Here is an 18,410-nt window from a genome sequence, read left to right as displayed (position 1 = left end):
AGTATATCTCTTCCTCCTCCTCCTCATTTCTGTACACTTCCCTCTTCCAAAGGAGAAGAGAAACAGGGAAAAATGTTATTCACAAAAGAGCATTTCATAGCTACATAAAGAGTAGAATGTCACTTAAAAGAAAACTGTATAAAGACTTAAAAACAATCTGGTTTTTTGAATAGTTAACACGCTGAAAATCAACAGACTGTGCTTCCCAGCTGCAGCAACAATCAGAAACGTGGAATCACATGCTGCAAATGGTAAGCATGAGAAAAAAAAAAAAGGGCCAGGGCTGAGGGAAACTCAAAGATTAGATCACAGGGAAACAGTAATTTCAGGTGAATTCAGCAGAACAGCCGGACCTCAGCAAGGAATTACATCTTCTGCTTTTCATCAGCAGCTAACAGCAAAGTTGTTAAACAAGGATAGGAGATGCCTTTATGAGGATTTCTGTCTTGGACCTTGAAGTTAGAAGAAATTAAATCACAGAATCATAGTATCATAGTATCATAGAACGGTCTGGGTGGAAAAGGACCACAACGATCATCTAGTTTCAACCCTCCTGCTATGTGCAGTGTCATTAACTACTAGACCAGACTGCCCAGAGCCACATCCAGCCTACAAATCCATTTTATAAAAGCAAGGAAAAAAAGAAAAGTTAAAACTAGTATTCTAGTTTTGAGAAGGTGAGAAGCTGCAGATGACAGATACTGTGTAAGTACTGCAACAGTCAAGCTGCATATTTATTGGCATTTAACCTTCTCTACGAAAAGCCCCAAGAAGTTCTACATTGAAAAGAGTGAACAAAGCCTGTTTGCAGATCCTCATTTTATGATCTCTAATCTAGATTAGCCACAAACTGAAGTATTTATTTTAATGTCTCTCCCATATGGATTGACATTTAATGCTTGACCAAAGGTTTCTGTTTCCAGCTTGGCCTACTGGTTTCAGAAAAGCCCCACCTTTGAAACCTATGTCTCCTCTTGAATTTGGATGGAGCTATTAAATTTGCTAGATACACATTAAGGTTGCTAGATACCTAAACCATCACAGTTCCCTTAGAAAAACAGTAAAATCTAGCATAATGTACCACGATGGAAAAATCACTATGTTGCAAAATTCTAGTAGTCTGCAGTAGACATAGAATCATAGAATCACAAGGTTGGAAATGACCTGCAAGATCATCTAGTCCAACCATCCTTCCATCACCACTGCTACCACAAGCACTAAACCATATCTTGCAGCTCCTCATCCAGACGCCTCTTGAACACTGCCAGGGACTGTGACTCCACCACCTCCCTGGGCAGCCATTCCAGTGCCTGACCACTCTCACATTTTTTGTCCCCAGCACTTTTCTTTAAGAATCAATCCCTAACATTCACATTTGGGATACAAAGATGATATTGTGCCTTAAGCTCATGTTTTAAACTAACTTCAGAAGAGGTATGGGAAACAATACAAAGAAAACATGCCAACAGAAATTAGAATTGTCCAAAAATTACTCAAGAAAGCACACAAACACACCACTGTCAGCAGGCAACAGCTGTGAAAAACCTGTTTTCTTCTGGTCTACAGCTAGGCAGCCTTACTACCAATTAGCACCAAACAAACAAGAATAAAATCACTTGCCTGATTGCCAGACATAGGCTAGAACTTATCATTTTCAGCAGTAGTGATCTGCTGCCACACAAACTACAGCAGTCACTGGTGGGATATCCCATGGTTTCCAGGTATTCACAACAAGGGTTACAGTGAGTGTATCCATAGCATGCATTCTTGTCAGGTAAGAACCATCTATCGCAGGAAAAGGAGTGCACAAAGGACACAAAGCAGTTCCGAAGGCAAAAAAGCAGCCTACCTAATCTAACAGCTGAATATTTTAACAACAAATGTCTGTTTGCAAACCATGCTGCCTCACTACACGTCTTGCTGCCTTCTTTTTCTTTCTTGCCCACTGCGCAAGTATTAACTTACAGAAATGTCTCAGCTTACTACTTACTGCCTGAACCATACCAGCCTATTTGTGTCAGGGCCACTAGTGCCAAGCAGAGGGGAAGAGGACTTCCATGGAGAGAGTTCACATGCTGAAGAAGCGCAGCAGAGGCGGACAGAGACACCTGAGGTTGCACCAAAGACCAAAAAGCAGCAGTTGGTACATGAGAGTGTAGCTTGAAAGGAACTACAGGTCAGGTTTAGAAGCCTTAGAGTGTTTCTGCCTACCTAGCTGATGTTCTCACTGCAAAACAGCTGGGTCACCAGCCCAGGCTGACTTGAAACAAGCATTCAAGTCTCTTCCTCTCAGTCAGTACTTCTAATTTGAAAACACTGGTTATCTGGCTGTTTTGTGGGAATACTTACCCATTCTGTGGGCAGAAGGGAGGTAATTCTACAGAAAGGATGACAGATATGTCTCTGATATCAGACAGCTGAATAGAAGGAGAAAGCATTGGTGTGCATGCCCCAACACAAACAAGCAATGTGAAGCCTTAAGAGTGAAGCAGCATCTCTACTGCTGCATTAACTGATGTTCTGTATATCAGCCATGTGTGCTCACAAGCATCGTAACAAAGCTTTAAAATACTTCTGTGATTAAGATGTACACATCACACAATATGCAGCGATTGTGGTGTTCTGAGGATGACTAAGAAGTGTAAACAGACTTTTAAGTAGATTGTAAAGCACCTGAAAAGAATAAACCCTTCAAATAAGAAGCAGTAATATCAATCAGAAATTAAATACTGTTGCTGTTGGTTTCTGAATGTACAATGATAACTGAATCACAGAATCATAGCCTCCTTGGAGCTAGAAGGGACCTCTGATGGCCACCTAGTCCAACTCCCCTGCAACACCAAAGCTAGATCAAGTTGCCCAGAGCCTTATCCAGCCTCACCTTCAAAGTCTCCAGGAATTGGGCACCCACCACATCTCTGGGCAATCCGTTCCAGTGCCTCACCACCCTCACTGTAAAAGATTTTTTCCTTATATCTAACCGAAATCTGCCCTCCATGAGCTTGAAGCCATTTCCCCTTGTTCTGTCACCACAGACCCTGCTAAAGAGTCTGTCCCCTTCTTTCTTGTAGCTCCCCTGTAGATACTGCAAGGCCTCTATCAGGTCACCTCACAGCCTTTTCTTCTCCAGGCTGAACAGCCCCAGCTCTCTCAGCCTATCCTTGTACAAGAGGTGTTCGATTCCATGGATCATTTTTGTGGCCCTTCTCTCAGATCTATGTCTCTCCTGTACTGAGGACTCCACAGCTGGATGCAGTGCTCCAGGCGAGGTCTCACCAGCACACTGTAGAGGCGCAAAGAGTGAAGATAATATGAAATAAGAATTTCCCAGTCTACAAACATAAGCCATTTTGGAAGCAAGGAAAAGGTAAAAGAAGGTTCTCTGCACTTGGGACATCAGCTTGCAGCTGCCAGAAATTGATCTCAAAGATCTTGGACACAGGTCAGACTGTCAGCCCTCAGCAGCAGCAGGTCATCTCTTCTTACACTACCACATTTGGATGCTTCTGAGGAATTTGCAATTATTTTTACATAAACAACTGCATATTGCCATAATGTAGCAATTGCGTCAAGATGGGACTTTAGAATTGCAGATCTTGGTTTCACTACACTTGTATCCAAAACAACTGCACTATCAACAGTGCCATAAGCCCAATTTAACCAGAAACTGCAGAAATGTTATTAAACAGCCATTTCCACAGCACAGAACCAACTGCACATATCAAAATTGCAATATTATCATTAACAGAGTAACGAACCATTCAAAGTAAAGAATCATCCTGAGGACTCAGCATCATGCTGAGTCAAATATGTCTTAACAAGATCTGCCCACACAAAGATTGCTTTAGTAGCTGCCACAGCCAACCTATCACTCCTGAGTTCAGCAAGTAACTGATTACAGCTGCACAGAGACAGGAATCAGAAACAGAGCCAGCGTAATCCATCTACAGAGACCATCAAAATCCACCTGATACTTTTCCACTGCTTTGAGACTCAAGGCTTGGACACAAGAGAAAACTTCAAGGTTAGCGAGAGCTTCCACAGAGGATCACTACTGTCTTGCTGCTAGCTAGAGAACAACAAGCAGCACAGATCTGGTCTACAGCCATTGCATCCACCGCATGACTAAGTTCTTGGTAAGCATGTTTAATGAGAACAAAAAGAGTAGCAGCAGAGAAGCCTGCCAGGCTTTTATCGCAGAGACAGCAAACATATACAAGCACAAAAGGCTCATCCCCCACACAGGCAGGAGGGTTAGCCTTCATGGCAGGCAGGGGCACACAGCAGCACTGCGCAACGGGGCTCCCACACCTGGGGGCAGCCACCGATGCCCAGCAGCCAAAGCTCACAGGGGTTTTCTGCGGCTGAAACTGAAACGAACTGCTGAGCCACCTGTCAAAGGCTAGGAAAGGTACAGGAGCTTAAAAAAAAAAAAAAAAAAAATCCAGGACTCCACACTATAATATGTTATTACGAGAAATTGTGCCCGCTAGAAACTTACTTCAAATAAAAATACTATTACTAAGCAGGTTAACACCTGTGGGGCATTTTAAAGAACATGCAATATCAGGAAAAGTGTATCAGGGGAATCTGGAGGATTTAATATTTATCAAAGGCAAAGAAACAAGAAAATGTTCTTGTAGCAGGGATGCACCAAAAAGGAATGAACCACATCTGCAGCAGCACGGCTCACACACACAGCAAACATAATCCTGCATACAAGCATGTGTTACATTAACTGCAGAAACTTTATGCCGTTCCTCTTCTGTCTAGAGGAAGCTACAGAAGGAGAAAAGCCATTAGCATGGTAATGAATGTGAGATGGCAGGGCTCTAAGCTCTATGAGTTTAGCCCCCAGGGGTTGTGAAGAAGAAAAAAGGAGGAGGGGATGCTTCAAGAAATCTCTGCGGGACCAGCAGCATGGGCAGCAGCCTGCTACAGTGCCAAAGGATTTCAAAGAGTGGCACGTGCTCCTGGAGAGAAGGAAGCTTCAGCACAGCGCCTGCTGAGCTACACAGAAAGAGCTGCAGGAATTGAGGCACATCTTCCTTGCCTTGGATTACATTACTTTTCTGAATCACAGGGTCTTCGGAGACTGAGAGTGGGTCCCACGTGCTGTGGGAAAACACAGAGCACACAAGCATTTCTTATTCTGCCTAGAGGAGAATCTCTCTTCTTCACCACGTAGGCAAAGACTTGATCTGAAACTCAATGCAAAGCACAGGAGCCTTGCCCAAACTACATGCATGTGCTTCAGCAAGCCAGAGTCCCTGCAAAAATCCCTGGTGATGTGAGAATCCTGGACAGGATTTACCTGAATATGGGGCTTTGGAAGGATCCAGCAGTCATCTCAGACACACGGCAGATGAGCAGCAGAGTTCTGTGTGTCAGAGGATGCTACCTGGAACACTCATAGTCTTAGACACAACTTTGCCAGTAACCCCAAAAGCTCCAGCACCCACTGTTAAAATGCAGCAGGTCTGCTTTCTTTAGCTTCGAACCGGCTCACCAGCTGCTTGAACAACCTGACAATGAGGAGCAGAGATGAACTGTACTGACAGATAACCCTTCAAATGTTCACCCCCACTATGCTATCTACTCAGCAAAGCTCTCCTCTGCCCTCTGATATTCCTATCTTTGGGCTTTTCATACTGCCTTTGCTCAAACATCAGCCTCATCAAGGCTAGAAAACACAGAGGGATGCTTCCTTTGAAACCTACATTAATTCATTCTCATAAAGGAATAAGAAATAGCATTAACGTGCAAAAAAGAAGGAAAACTTCAAGATCACGTAGCTCTTAGCCTTCCCCCCAAATCCTCCTCCCCTTGCACCAGTAAGGCTGTGCTGGTTTTTGTAACCAGAGCTCATTCATGTATACTCCCGACAGAAAGGAAAGAGCATAGGAACATGAAGTTTACATCTGCAAAAGATTTTTACGTTTACCTTGAAGGATTCTTGCAGTTTGATACTCACTCATTAACCAAAAACTACTTAAAAGATCAACTGTGTACTCAATCTTAATACACATGAATGTGTCTCAGATACTGTAAAGAACTTGGGAATGTAAGAAAGTCATACTTGAAGAGTTTCCCTGCTCACCTTTTCTGAGAGTCTACACGGAAAGCACATAACACTGCACTGCACAGGCACTCAGAGCTGGTGCCAGAGAGCCAGGAGAGATCCTGCCAGAGGGCACTGACCCGCCTCCAAATACAGCACATCATCACTGCACAAAATGCAGAGAAAATGCTTCCACTAAGGCCTGGAAGCGTCCTGAAGTTCAGCCGTACAAGTGACACATCAGCTCAGGGAACTTCAAAGATCAAATGCAGACCAAAGGATTAGATGGAAACAAGGAAGGACGACATGTTACCATTTTATTAAGAGGGAGATGGAAGTACTTTCTTTGTTTATTCTAAAGACTTTCCTCCTCTGAGGAGGAGGAGAGGTTAAAATATAAAGGGCTACTACTGTACACAGATCGTTAAGTGAATTTATATTTGCATTTTTAAGCTCTTGAGGAAACAGAATGGCCAGAACTGAAAGCAATTAGCGCAGTGAACCAGACAGCTAAAATAACAAAAAACACAGAACAATGATCTCTTATTTCCCGAGTTCAGATGTCACCATCACACTTTTCTATTCATGCAGCATAGTGCATTTTGAAAAGCTGGCCTGTTTTTCTGTGCCTGAAAGGAATACAAAGAGTTTCTATTTTTTTTTTTTTTTTCCCCTCCAAGTAGTTTAGTAATTAGAAAAACAAAAAGTGAGGAAATGCAAACCACTGAACAGGAGAAATCTTTGTCGGGTTGCAGATCTGACATACTGGAAGTTGGATTCAAAATACAAAAGTTAAGAAACAAAAATATTGCAAAAAAGCCAAAACCTTGTATGAGAATTTCCCCCTGCAGCATCACATATGGTGCGTGTTTTGCCATTTAACTCCCAGAGCCAAATGAGTCGCATGACAACCTAAACATGACTAAACAGTGGAAAGTAACATCAGTCATCTTCTGTTGTGCAGTGGTTTCCCTGTACCACCTCATGGTGTGTTTCGGTGTTAAGCCGAAGAGTCAAACTGTGCGTTAACTGTGAGTGTCCTCTGGGACGGCAGTACCAGTCACCTTCTGCAATGAATCACAGAGAGGAATCAGCAACGCAATAAAACGCATGATTAACACTGAACTTTGGATGCAGGAAAGAAATTGCTTCCCGCAACCTGCGTACGTCCAACACATCACTTCAGAAAACACTTCCTCGCGCAGTAACTTCTAATGACACGCATGCACCTACCCGGCCATAAATGTTCACACCATCTGTTCTTGTTACAGTTGAGCTCTCAAGCCAACTTTCAAGTCAGGCTGACAACAGTTCACATGGCTCTGATCCATCAGCTCTTTTGCAGCTAGTAATTCATTTGCAGAAAGAACTACTCAGCCAGCACAGTATTTCCTTTTCACTGAGATCTGTCACAGACAGCACCAATCTCAGCCAAACTCAGTAGCCAAAAATACTGCACCAACGAACGCTCATCTATTTCTAAAATATTTTAACTAATGTGATTTTTCTGTTTTTCAGACCATTTCTTTCCAGTTCTCTTCCAAGGCTTGCAAATGTGCATGGCATTATATGGTTCACAGATTATTTTTTTTCCTCCAGAAACTGCCTAGAGACTCATTACGCATCAGTTATATTGTCAGATAGCATTAAAAGCACCAAACTAATAAAGGGTAGATACAAAATGCAGATAGTTACAGGGAGGTGAGGTGACAGCTGAAGGTTCTTCTGTGACAAAGAGTCAATGTGATATTACAGTGTAACAAAAACAAGGCTTCCTTGTGCACTATTTCTTCTCCTAACATTGAGTTACAGCCCTCTCCTATTTACAAGGCTGCACAGCCGTGCCCCGGCCCAGCCCACCCGTCACACACCTCAGAGAGCATTCTGCACATATACGAGGAATACAAGGAAGCAAAAATAGCTGACAGTTGCTCTAATTTGTTAACACTGATTCACTCTTTCTAGACCACTGGGTCATAAGGCTGCTTAAAGGTGACCCAGCAGGCCCTGACCTTCTTTGAGAATTGCTAAGTTCACCAGGATACAAGAAAACAGCCAAAATCCAACCCGTTTTCACGCCACCATGGCTTAGGACAATATAAGCAGCATCAGCAACTTAACAACAGAATGACAAACCCATATGGTTTCTAACAACATATTTTAAACTACAGTTTCTCCCAGCATCCTTTTCTGAATTTCTCTCCATCAGTAACAAAACATTCATTTACTAGAAGCAAAATGAGAAACACAAGCATTCGGACTCTTGTTAATGACAGGCAAAGAGGGGAATAGAAAGAAAGAACTGGATTTTAACCCAGAGGTACCTTTTCTGGGACAGATAGGAGTTCTCTTTTCTCTCAATCTCTTTTTCTTTTTAAATTCTAAGCATTTTGGAGAGCTCAGGGAAAGAAATCAACATAGTGACAGATAAAAAATAGGGTTTAAAGCATTCTACAAACTGGAAAATAAAGCAGGCTCTCAGAAAGGCAGGACTAAAGCCCAGCATTATTTTATTGTTATATTTCTACCACTGCCTCTCTTCTGCTCATTCCCTCCTATCCATTTGGAACTTCAGCTAAATCCACGCATCACACAGAAAAGCATTCTGTGAGACACAGACAGCAGCTTCAGAGACAGAAAAACGCTACCAACCCAGCTGTGTAGATCCCGTGATAACGACAGCACAAAAATCAAAGAAATTAACTTCGCAGCTCACCATTTCGAGACAAATCCAGTTCCACCAGCTGCATGAAATTCGCTATTTCTGGAGGGAGCCGCTGGATTTCATTATCACTTAGTCCAAGTTTCCGTAACTTCACAAGTTGGAAGAAAGGCTGAAAGAAAGAGAAACTCAGTGTCAGAAGGCATTTGTAAAACTCACACGAATGCGATAAGCAACAACACAACGTGAAAGTTACACTGGAAGCTGCTCACCTCATTTGAGCTGAAGTTATTGCTTAGAAATGGTTATGCTTCTTTAAGTCCTCTTTCAGAACTGCATCAGAATGAATGCTTTAATTTTTGCATGCGAACACTAACTGCAAAGCTAGCCAGTAAAGATCATAGCAGATTTACGCTAGTGAAATCCAGAGTGCCTGCTTCAAAATCATTAATGGGGTGAGGTTATCCATCAGGGTAATTAAAAGCATCCTAATTACACACCAGGGCTCATTAGGAAGTTAATGCACAGAGACACTTCTAAAGGATGATCCAGAAAACCCACACAGAGGGGCTGCCAAGGTCTTTGTAACAGGCGACTGCAGGAACCAACTAGGTTATGGAGCTGCTCTCCCCCAGGAACATCTCCTTTCCAGTCTCATAAATCCCACGTTCCTGTCTGGAGACTGGCCCCATTTCAGAAGGACTAATGAAAGTTGTGTGTGATGCACATGACTTCAAGCCTCTCCAGCACAAAGAGGAACCAAATCACCATCTGGCTCTATGATCAGCTTCTCCAGCCTCTCACACAGGCGTATGTACAGCCATGTTTCTGCAGTCTGTGTCCAAGGGTGACAGCGGATACTGCAACAATTGCTTACCAACTGCTGGCACAACAGGGATGAACAGTACATGCAAAGCAGGCAGGACACTAACTCACCCCCAAGCTACGTCCTGGCAGCCCTCAGGAAAAAAGAGCCATCAAATGACACCAGCCAAGTATGCAAAGGGCATCTTCACTGCACAGACTCATAGGCACTGCAAGTCACATCAGCCTTGCACTGCACTTATCAGGTGCAGAAGCAGCTGCTAATTGAGAGACAAAAATGGTCTCTAAAAAGCTACTAAGATACAGTCATCCCTGGTGAGGGCCAAGAGTCCGTATCACAGCTTTTCTCTCTTCCAGACAGGCATTTGAAAAAGCCCAAAGCCCCATTCCTGGAGGTGTTCAAGGCCAGGTTGGATGGGGCCCTGGGCAGCCTGGTCTAGTATTAAATGGGGAGGCTGGAGATTCATGATCCTTCAGATCCCTTCCAACCCTGGCCATTCTGTGACTTGAAAAAGTGACTGCAAGTGGTGAGGATCTGGGCAAAAATCCGTACTGTTAACTACATGGAGTCTTGACGTTGAGTTCCGTGTCCCTGGGCTGCACAGACATTTCTGCACAGCAGTCAGAACTGGCCCACTTGATTACCTGTGATCCATTCTTGGAAATGAGCATCTCCATTTTGTGGGAGGTTTTTTGTTTTGTTTTTTTGTTGGTTGGGGTTTTTTTTTTTTCTTTCTCTGTTGTAAGTGCTGGAGTGCACATAGCGCATATCACAATTCATAATTACATTTTCCTATCGTTAACATCTTCTAAACCAAAGGCATTCTTTTTTGCTAAATGTTCGTTAATGTGATAAAACCAACAGTCAGACAGAAGCCTAGAAAAGCACTTAAAGACACATTTGTTAAAACACAGCAGGATTAAATTCCACAGAGGAGATCCCAATCTGTCCTAGTACCGTCCAAAAAATTCTTGGCAAGACCTACTGAAAAGGTGTCTCACTGCAGTTTTTTCTCAGCCAGTTTGTAGCTGCTGAGCCATGCAAAAAACACCAATGTGCTGATAAAAACCTTCTCAAATGCAACAGTTGTCCTTGCAAGAGATCCTTCACAATCACAAATGAGAAAAAATAGAAGAACACAATAAAAAGACAGAAGATTAAGAGACAAAATGATCATTAAAAAGATACTGAGAGGTGGGGATCCACTAGAAGGCTTGCAAGCCCTCACCTCACCCACTGTCAGGGATGGATGCATTTATTTACTGGATGTGCAAAGCACGCCTGTGCAACAAACAAATTACACAACCTCTACCTCTAAAGGCACTCTTGGTTCTGTAACAGACCACTTAAAATAAATGCAAACCGGGAGCCCTGTTTCTAGCTTGCATGACAATTTCTAATGCATGACACCGTTTCCTTGATCAAATCATAAAGTGCAGTTATGTGAATGCAGTTTCTTTGAACTTCGTGCTTTCTTGGCTTTTTTTTCCTTTAAACTACAGAACATAACGACCCCTGCCTGCTCAGTACATCCTACTCCCTTGCAGTAACTGCTCATCCTTTATCCAAGGCACAACATGAATGCTCTTGAGCACTACTGCAGTCAAGCAATAACTCCTTTCTGCTGTATTTGTTTCACCTGTCAAAAAGTCCACAGGGAAGACAGGGAATCAAGAGCGTGTGGAATAGAGTTCAGCAACTGTAAATATATATAGCAATATTTGTTATGGCTTCACCATTCAGAAATGGCTACACCAATCAGAAATGTTTCCAATGTATTACATCAAATAGAATTCAGTTTCTATTTGAAAAGCTGTAACAGCTGAAACTCATTGCAGCTCCTGCGTTGAGGCAATCCAGGGCACAGCAGAACATCCCCACAACATGCTGTAATAGCAGGGTTTGACTGCAGACCCAATGTCTCTATGGGTATCTTGGCAAGACTTTTAATACTGCTCAGTTAAGCCAGCCTAATTAACAGCGCTTCAATGAGACAAATAATTCCATGAGCATCAGCACTAACAGAGCCTACAACTTTCTATTTAGCAGCAATTTCCAGCCTTAAATTGAAGCTTTTCTTACTATCAAAGAACATATAGAGGTTTCTCTTATACATCTTGAATGGAGCCATTTTCTCACTGGAAAACTAATCAAGCCTCATCCACTCAGCCCCATATTTAAAAATAAATACAAAATAAAACCACGCCAACACTTCATTCTGTCAAAATTGGGTTCATGTCAGCCAATGGAAGAAGAAAGAAAACAGAAACAGACTGAAGAGATAAGCAAGCAACTCACAGAAAGAGCAGCTCATGTGAGCAGAGGGGTTTGTTTGTTACAATGCAAGTGGCACTCTTGATTCTACAAAGGAAAGTTAACAGAATTAAGCCAAACCGGCTGGATTGACAGAACTCAAGATTTTCCCTGGGGAAAGTGGCCAAAACGATGCTCACTCCTTGAATGAACACTTGTGCAACAAAAACATGAATGCCCAAAAACGCTGCCTGAATTCTTCAGCACCTTTCCTCAAAAAAAAAAAAAAAAAGAAGATGGAAACAGCTGTCAACTGAAATCAAAAACACAGCAGGGCAGGAACACCTACTTGGAGCTACAGCTGTGTAAGGGGAGGAGCAGCATTTCAGTGCTAGAGTCTTCTAGTAATAGAGACACGGCAAAGCAAAACTCCATTTGGCACAGGTAGCACAAATAAATGATAGCAGTTTGAAGCAGAAGGTCATTACTAGCAGCAAAGACAACAAACATTAGAGACGAATGTAATCTACCGACTAATTTTCAGCAGAAGTGAGAATGAGAGGGAGAGCAGGAGTGCTGCAAATTATCTCCAGGGTTGCAGGGTTGTATTTACACAGGAGAAAGATTTATTTACTTACATATTCTGTTGTCGCATGCACTTGAGCTGTTGCTGACATGCTTAAAAGTTTGTAAGTGCTTGCTTTTATGTCACATTTCCCTTTGACACCACGCTGTCTCTGCTTGTGAGAATTCATCAGTGGTACTACAGTACCTTACCAGGTCTTGATTCTTACTTTACACATTTTCCAAAGTTGTCAATGACCAGCTAAAGGATATCTAAAAGAGTAATGCCTTTGCCATGAGGGAGTCAGCTTGTCCATCAAGGTCCCCCAGGGCCTTTTTCTTCAAAGCTGCTTTCCAGCTGACTGGCCCCCATACAGCCTGTACAGCAGCACAGGTGAATCCTCCCCACAGGCAGAACTCTGCATTTCTCTTTACTGAGCTTCACAAGGTTCCTCTCTGTCCATTTCTCCAGCCTGCCAAGGTCCCTATGGATCGCAGAACAACCCACTGATGGATCAGCCCCCTCCTCCCAGTTCTGTCTCATTTGCAAACTTGCTGATGGAGCACTCTGTCCCATCACTCAGGTTATTAATGAAGATGTTAAGTACTACTGACCTCAGTATCAATGTCTGGTTACACCATTAGGGAATGACCTCCCCCTGGACTTTATAGCACGGATGACTGTTCCTTGAGTCTGGCAAGTCAGCCCTTTTTCAGTCCACCTCACTGTTCACTTATTCAGTCCATACTTTCTCAACTTGTCCATGAGGATATGGGAGACAGCGCTGAAAGCCTGGCTAAAGTCAAGACAAGCAACATCCACTGCTCACCCCAGCCACCAAGCCATTCATCTCACTGTAGAAAGCTATCAGGTTGGTGAAGCACAGTTTCCCCTCCATAACTCCATGCCATCTTCTTGTCCTTTATCTGGCTGGAGCTGGTTTCCAGAAGGATTTTCACCATTACCCCCATAGGTGGGGGTAGTGGCCCGTAGTTTCCAACTCCTATCTTCAAGAAGGAAGATGTGGTATTACCTTTCTTCTGGTTCTCTGGAATCTCCCCTGATTACTGAGACCTTCTGAAGATAACCAAGAGTGGCTTTACAGTAAAATTAGCCAGCTCACTCAGCATTTGTGGGTCCATCCTGCCAGGTCCCATGCACTTGTCTAAGTTCACACTATTTAAACGTTCCCTAACCTGATTATCCTCCACTAAAAGCAATTCTTCTTTTCTCCAGACTTTTCCCACTGATCTCAGGGACCCAGGATTGCTGAAGACCAGCCTTAACAGGAGACCAAGATGAAGCTGGCTTTCAGTACCTCTGCTTTTTCTGTGTCCTCTGTCACCATTTCAGCATTCTCTTTGCCGCACTCAAAAGCAAATTTTCCCTAGTCTATCTTTTGCTGCTGATATACTTACTGATTATCATTTTGTCCTTATTAGCCCTTCCTAGATTCAATTCCAAATGGGCTTTGACCTTCTTAACTACATACAGTGTCCCTGGGGCACTCCCATGTCAACTGTCAACACTCCATCCTCTTCTACGCTTCCTTTGTGTCTGAGTGTTTCAGGAGCACCTGTTCATCTACGTAGACTTCCTACCACTTTTGCTTGTTTTCCTGCTCATCGGAACGGTCTTCCTGAGCTTACAGAAGGCGACCAATGAAAATTAACTCTCTCTCCCATACCCCGCTCCTCTCCAGGATGGTCTCCCACAGACTGTTCCAGGCACATTTCTGAACATGCCAAAATCTGCTCTCCTAGAGCCAATATTCATCCACTGCAACAGTCCAGCCATGTCAGATACCACACATCTCCACAATACCAATGAGATCTATCAATTTCAAAAAGCAAATAAAATTTACTAGATTTACATTTTGAGAAGGGACAGTTACAACCTATATACATACAAACCTAAAAAGAAGTTTAGAATATCAGCTCATTCCACACCAGAATACCAGCTGTCAACCAAGCTGCGTCAGGAAAGAAATTATGGCAGAACGGTGAAATTCAGTCTAAGAGATATTTTCTAAAAACAAGGAGTGGTATGAGAAGAACAGAGTGCCCTTTTTCTTAAAGAGCTTTCACAAGATTCTGGTATGATAACAGCACCCTGGATTTCAACACCCCGTGTAATAAAGAGATGCAGACACTGCCCAAGCTGAACGCTAAGTGGCTGCTTACGTTTCTCCAACACAGAAACTGGAGCATGCGAGATGGCCACTGTCTAATCAGGTCCCTTGTGGAAGTGGTCCCACATCAGTCGAAGACCGGCACAGAGAAGCACTGGCATAGAACATAAAATTACGGATACAGCTATGGGTAAGCTGAAAGAAGTGAAATGACTGAGTTACATCAGATTAGGTCTACAAATCCTACATATAAATAATCCCCAAAAGAAGAAAGAGTTCAGCAGACCTTTAAGCTAAACTGAGTGCAGACATAAAATTTTGCCTCTTTTTTTTTTTCCCCCATTGGAGTTTTCACGTAAGCAACATCTGCTCAAAGTCTCATGAGAAAGTGGTCTTTTTCCTTTGAGAAAGCACCACAGTTTTGCTGTTAGACAAAACAGCAGCAAAACAAGAGACAGAAATTACTTCCACTACTCACCAGTGAGAAGAACACCGATGATTTAAGATAAAAGCTAAAATAAAATATTGCTGTCATGGGTTCTTAAGAAACTTCAATTTTCTAGGAAATAGGAGGAAAAAAACAATGCTGAGGTCCAGTTTGCTACAGCAAATTCAGAGACAGAGAGCAATTAAGCTGACAGGATGTACTGGCCCTTAAATTCTGATGCTCAGGAACAGAAGACAACGCTTAATTGACCACGGGCTGATCTATAGAATTGAAAGCACCCCATTTTTACCTGATGCTTTTCATCAGGTTAGCTATTGAAATGCATTGTGCAGAATGTGTTATTTTCTTCTATCAAAGCAATTTGCCAGAAAGCTTATTCTTCAGTGAAGTATAGCTCTTGACACGTAGCAAATGATACACTACACATTACAGCTTAGCCTTCAAGTTTTCACTCACAAGGAAAATAAAAATGGTTTAGGTTTAAAAAGAAAAACACAGACTACATTTTTTAAGTTGTTCTGAGCTCACAGGTGCCCACGCAATACATTTTTCCCAGTCAAATCAGATACAGCAAATATTCACTGGAAGGCTCTTGGATGGAATACTGCACACCCAACGCAGGAGGAATTTTTTAACAAGAGCCATACTCTTCAACTGGCCCTAAACAAAGGCCTTATTTTTAAGTCTGAAGGGTGCAGCTCTTTAATTTTTCTTGTAAAGCACAAGCAGTGAGAAGCATGTTGACAGCTAGAAATTGCTGTTCTGTGGGAAAATATCCACAACTGCCAAGAAAGGATATAGAGACCTCAGTATTGAGGAAAACCACCAGAAGCTTAACGGGCACAGCCTGCTCCTCCAGCACATCCCACCAGGCTGGCTCATCCTGCAGGAAGGGCAAGAGGAGACGATGGAACCTGCAAGGCGGCAGAGGAAGGGGAGGGAGCAGAGGGAGAGAGAGCAGAGCACAAAGAAAGAAAACATCTTCAAGGGCAGTCAAGAATCAGGCACAGAAGGGATGTGAGGGAGAGGAAGCAAGGAGCAGAAAGAGCGTTTAGACTGAAGGAAGTAAGCAAGATCCTGGGACATCCAAGGACATGGCAGGAAGGGAAAATATGCGTGGGCAGGGCAAGGAGCCTGAGACACCAGTGGTAGCAGCTAAGAAAGGTCACTGTCAACACAAACATGGGCAAGTTCTCTAGCAGGCTGCTGAGTAATGAAGCAGAACGGTTAGGGAGGCCTGGGAAAGGAAGAGGAGTGCTGAAATGGGAAACCAAAAGGATCCCTGTGCAACAGCAAGAGGATAATTTTTTTTTTTTATTGAGTTGCTGTAAAATTTATGAATTTGTGTTCCTGGGAGGATGATGGGTATATATTTAAAGAAAAAGAAAAAAAAAAAAAAAAGTAGGGAAAAAGGGGGTCTCACCTTGGTTCATGTGTGCCTTAATACAGAAAAGGAGAAAACGAAGCAAGGAGCAGAAATAATGGGGAGACATTCAGAGTTGTAGAACGGCTCTGGGCGGAAGGGATGTCAAAGATCACCTCGCTCCAACTGCCTCCTGTGCGCAAGGCTGCTGACTGCTACACCAAGCAGCAGCTCGGGCTGCCCAGGCCCCATCCAGCCCGGCCTCGAGCAGCTCCAGGGTCGGGGCACCCACAGCCGCCCAGCGGCCCGTGCCTGAGCCTCACCGCCCGCTCCGTGACAAACTGCCCCGACACCTGATCTCCATCTCCCCGCCTTTACTTTAAAACCATTCCCCCCCGTGTAAAAAGCCGATCTCCCTCCTGCCAGAAGCTCCCTTTAAAGTACTGGAAGGCCACAACGAGTTTTTCCCGGACCCTCCTCTTCTCCGGACCGCATGAGCCCAGCTCCATCAGTCTCCCTTCACAGGAGCGGCGCTCCAGCCCTCGGACCATCCTCGCGTCCCTCCTCCGGACCCACTCCACAACTCCACGTGTCTCTCGCTCTGGGCGCCCCACACCCGCACGCAGCACTCCAGGAGGGCCCCGCACGGCTGACCCTCGCTCTTCCGGCGCGGCGCGGCGGCCACCTGCCGGGCTGCTCACCTGCGCCCTCCCTCCGCCGCGCTCGAGCGACGCGGCGGCTCTGGAACCGGTTTCGTCCCGCCCGCCCCTTCCCCTCCCCGCGCTCACCTTGGGCAGCTCGCGGAGCTGGTTGGCGTCCAGCAGCAGCTCCTCCAGGCTGCGGCTGTAGCGGTAAATCTCCTCGGGCACGGCGGCCAGAGAGCAGTGCCGCTTGTCGATGGACTCCACGTGACGGTTGCACCGCCACAGGGGGATGCAGTGGAACATCGCCGCGGAGCGCGCCGCCCCGCCGGGGGGACGGGCCGCTGGGGGCCGCGGGGCGGGCGACGCCGCTCACCGCCGCCCCCTCCCCGCCGGCCGCTCGCCGCCGCGGGTCCCGGCGAGACGGCGGCAACGCGCATCCAGCGCGCCCCGGCGGAGGGAAGCGGCCCCGGGCGAGCGCGCCGCCGGCCCCGGGAAGCGGGGGGAGAGAACGGCGGGCGGGAGCCGGAGCGCGGCGGGAGCAGCCCCCTATTGTCCCTCGGCGAGCCGCTGCCGGCCCCGCAGGGGCGTCGCGGGGCGCCGGGCGCTGCGCTGCTGGCGGACGCCGCGCATTCCCGCGCCTGACCCGGAACACGGCGGCCGCTCCCCCCTCCCTCTCTCTCTCCCTCCCCTCCTCCCCCGTCCCGGCTGACATCAGCGGGGCCGGGCCCCGCCGCCCCGCCCCGGCTCCGGGCCGCGCCGCCGCAACTTTCCGCGGTCCCGCCGCCCTCATCCCGCGGCGGAGGCGCAGGACGAGCGGTGCGAAGAAGCCGCGGTGCCCGCAGGCCGCCCCGCCCGCCCCCGTTGCCCGCCTTTGGCCCTGCCCGCGGCGCCCGCCAACCTCACCGAGCGTCTGTGGGTCGCGTCAGTTTTCAACTATTCGAGCACAGAGTTATGAGGAAAGCGGTGTAGTAAATGTGGAAAGTGGTGCACTGAAAGTACGGGATGCTGTTTGGAGCCATTGCTGATCGTGTTCAAAAAAAAAAAAAAAAAAAAGAAAGAAAGAAAGAAAGAAAGAAAAGGCAGAAATCAAAATGCTACACTTAAGGCTTTCTGAAACAAGAGCCCTATCCAGCCTAACTTGGAATGACTCCAGGGACGGGGCACCCACTGCCTATCTGGGCAACCTGTTCCACTGCTCACACCCTCATTGTAACAAACTTCTGCCTTATTTCCAGCCTAAATCTCCCCTCCTTTAGTTTGAAATCATTTCACTCGCCCTATCACAACAGACCCTGCTAAAGAGTCCTTCCCCTCCTTTTAGATACTGAAAAGTGGCTATCAAGTCTCCCTGGAGCCTTCTCTTCTCCATGGCCTCGGAGGGTCTCCACTGTTGGTTCTGTAATGCCAGTTTGGGAACGCACATGGTGATGTAAAATAGACTTGAAAACATGCATCTG

The 18,410-nt window shown here is 45.3% G+C and overlaps 1 protein-coding gene across 3 annotated transcripts in view; it reads right to left on the bottom strand.

Moving 5' to 3' along the window:
* Nucleotides 1-17,282, bottom strand: part of LRRC1 (leucine rich repeat containing 1) — a 62,637-nt gene extending 45,355 nt beyond the window's left edge. For 2 of the 3 annotated variants that reach the window (XM_042883671.1, XM_042883681.1), the window contains exons 1-2: nucleotides 17,098-17,282; nucleotides 8,778-8,895 (exon numbers count right to left, since the gene is read on the bottom strand). In XM_042883671.1, coding sequence (XP_042739605.1) covers nucleotides 8,778-8,895; nucleotides 17,098-17,256 — 277 coding nt within the window. In that variant the 5' untranslated portion in view covers nucleotides 17,257-17,282. Of the gene's footprint in view, nucleotides 1-8,777; nucleotides 8,896-14,550; nucleotides 14,608-17,097 lie in introns of those variants that run through there. The other variant, XM_042883688.1, reaches the window with a different exon arrangement.
* Between the last annotated feature and the right edge of the window lie 1,128 nt (nucleotides 17,283-18,410).

Source organism: Lagopus leucura, unplaced genomic scaffold (genome assembly GCF_019238085.1).
Source record: "Lagopus leucura isolate 7727_CA_CO unplaced genomic scaffold, USGS_WTPT01 Super-Scaffold_73, whole genome shotgun sequence".
NCBI lineage: Eukaryota > Metazoa > Chordata > Aves > Galliformes > Phasianidae > Lagopus > Lagopus leucura.
The sequence above is the reverse complement of the archived record's forward strand: the minus strand, read 5'-3'. Positions and strand labels throughout refer to the sequence as shown.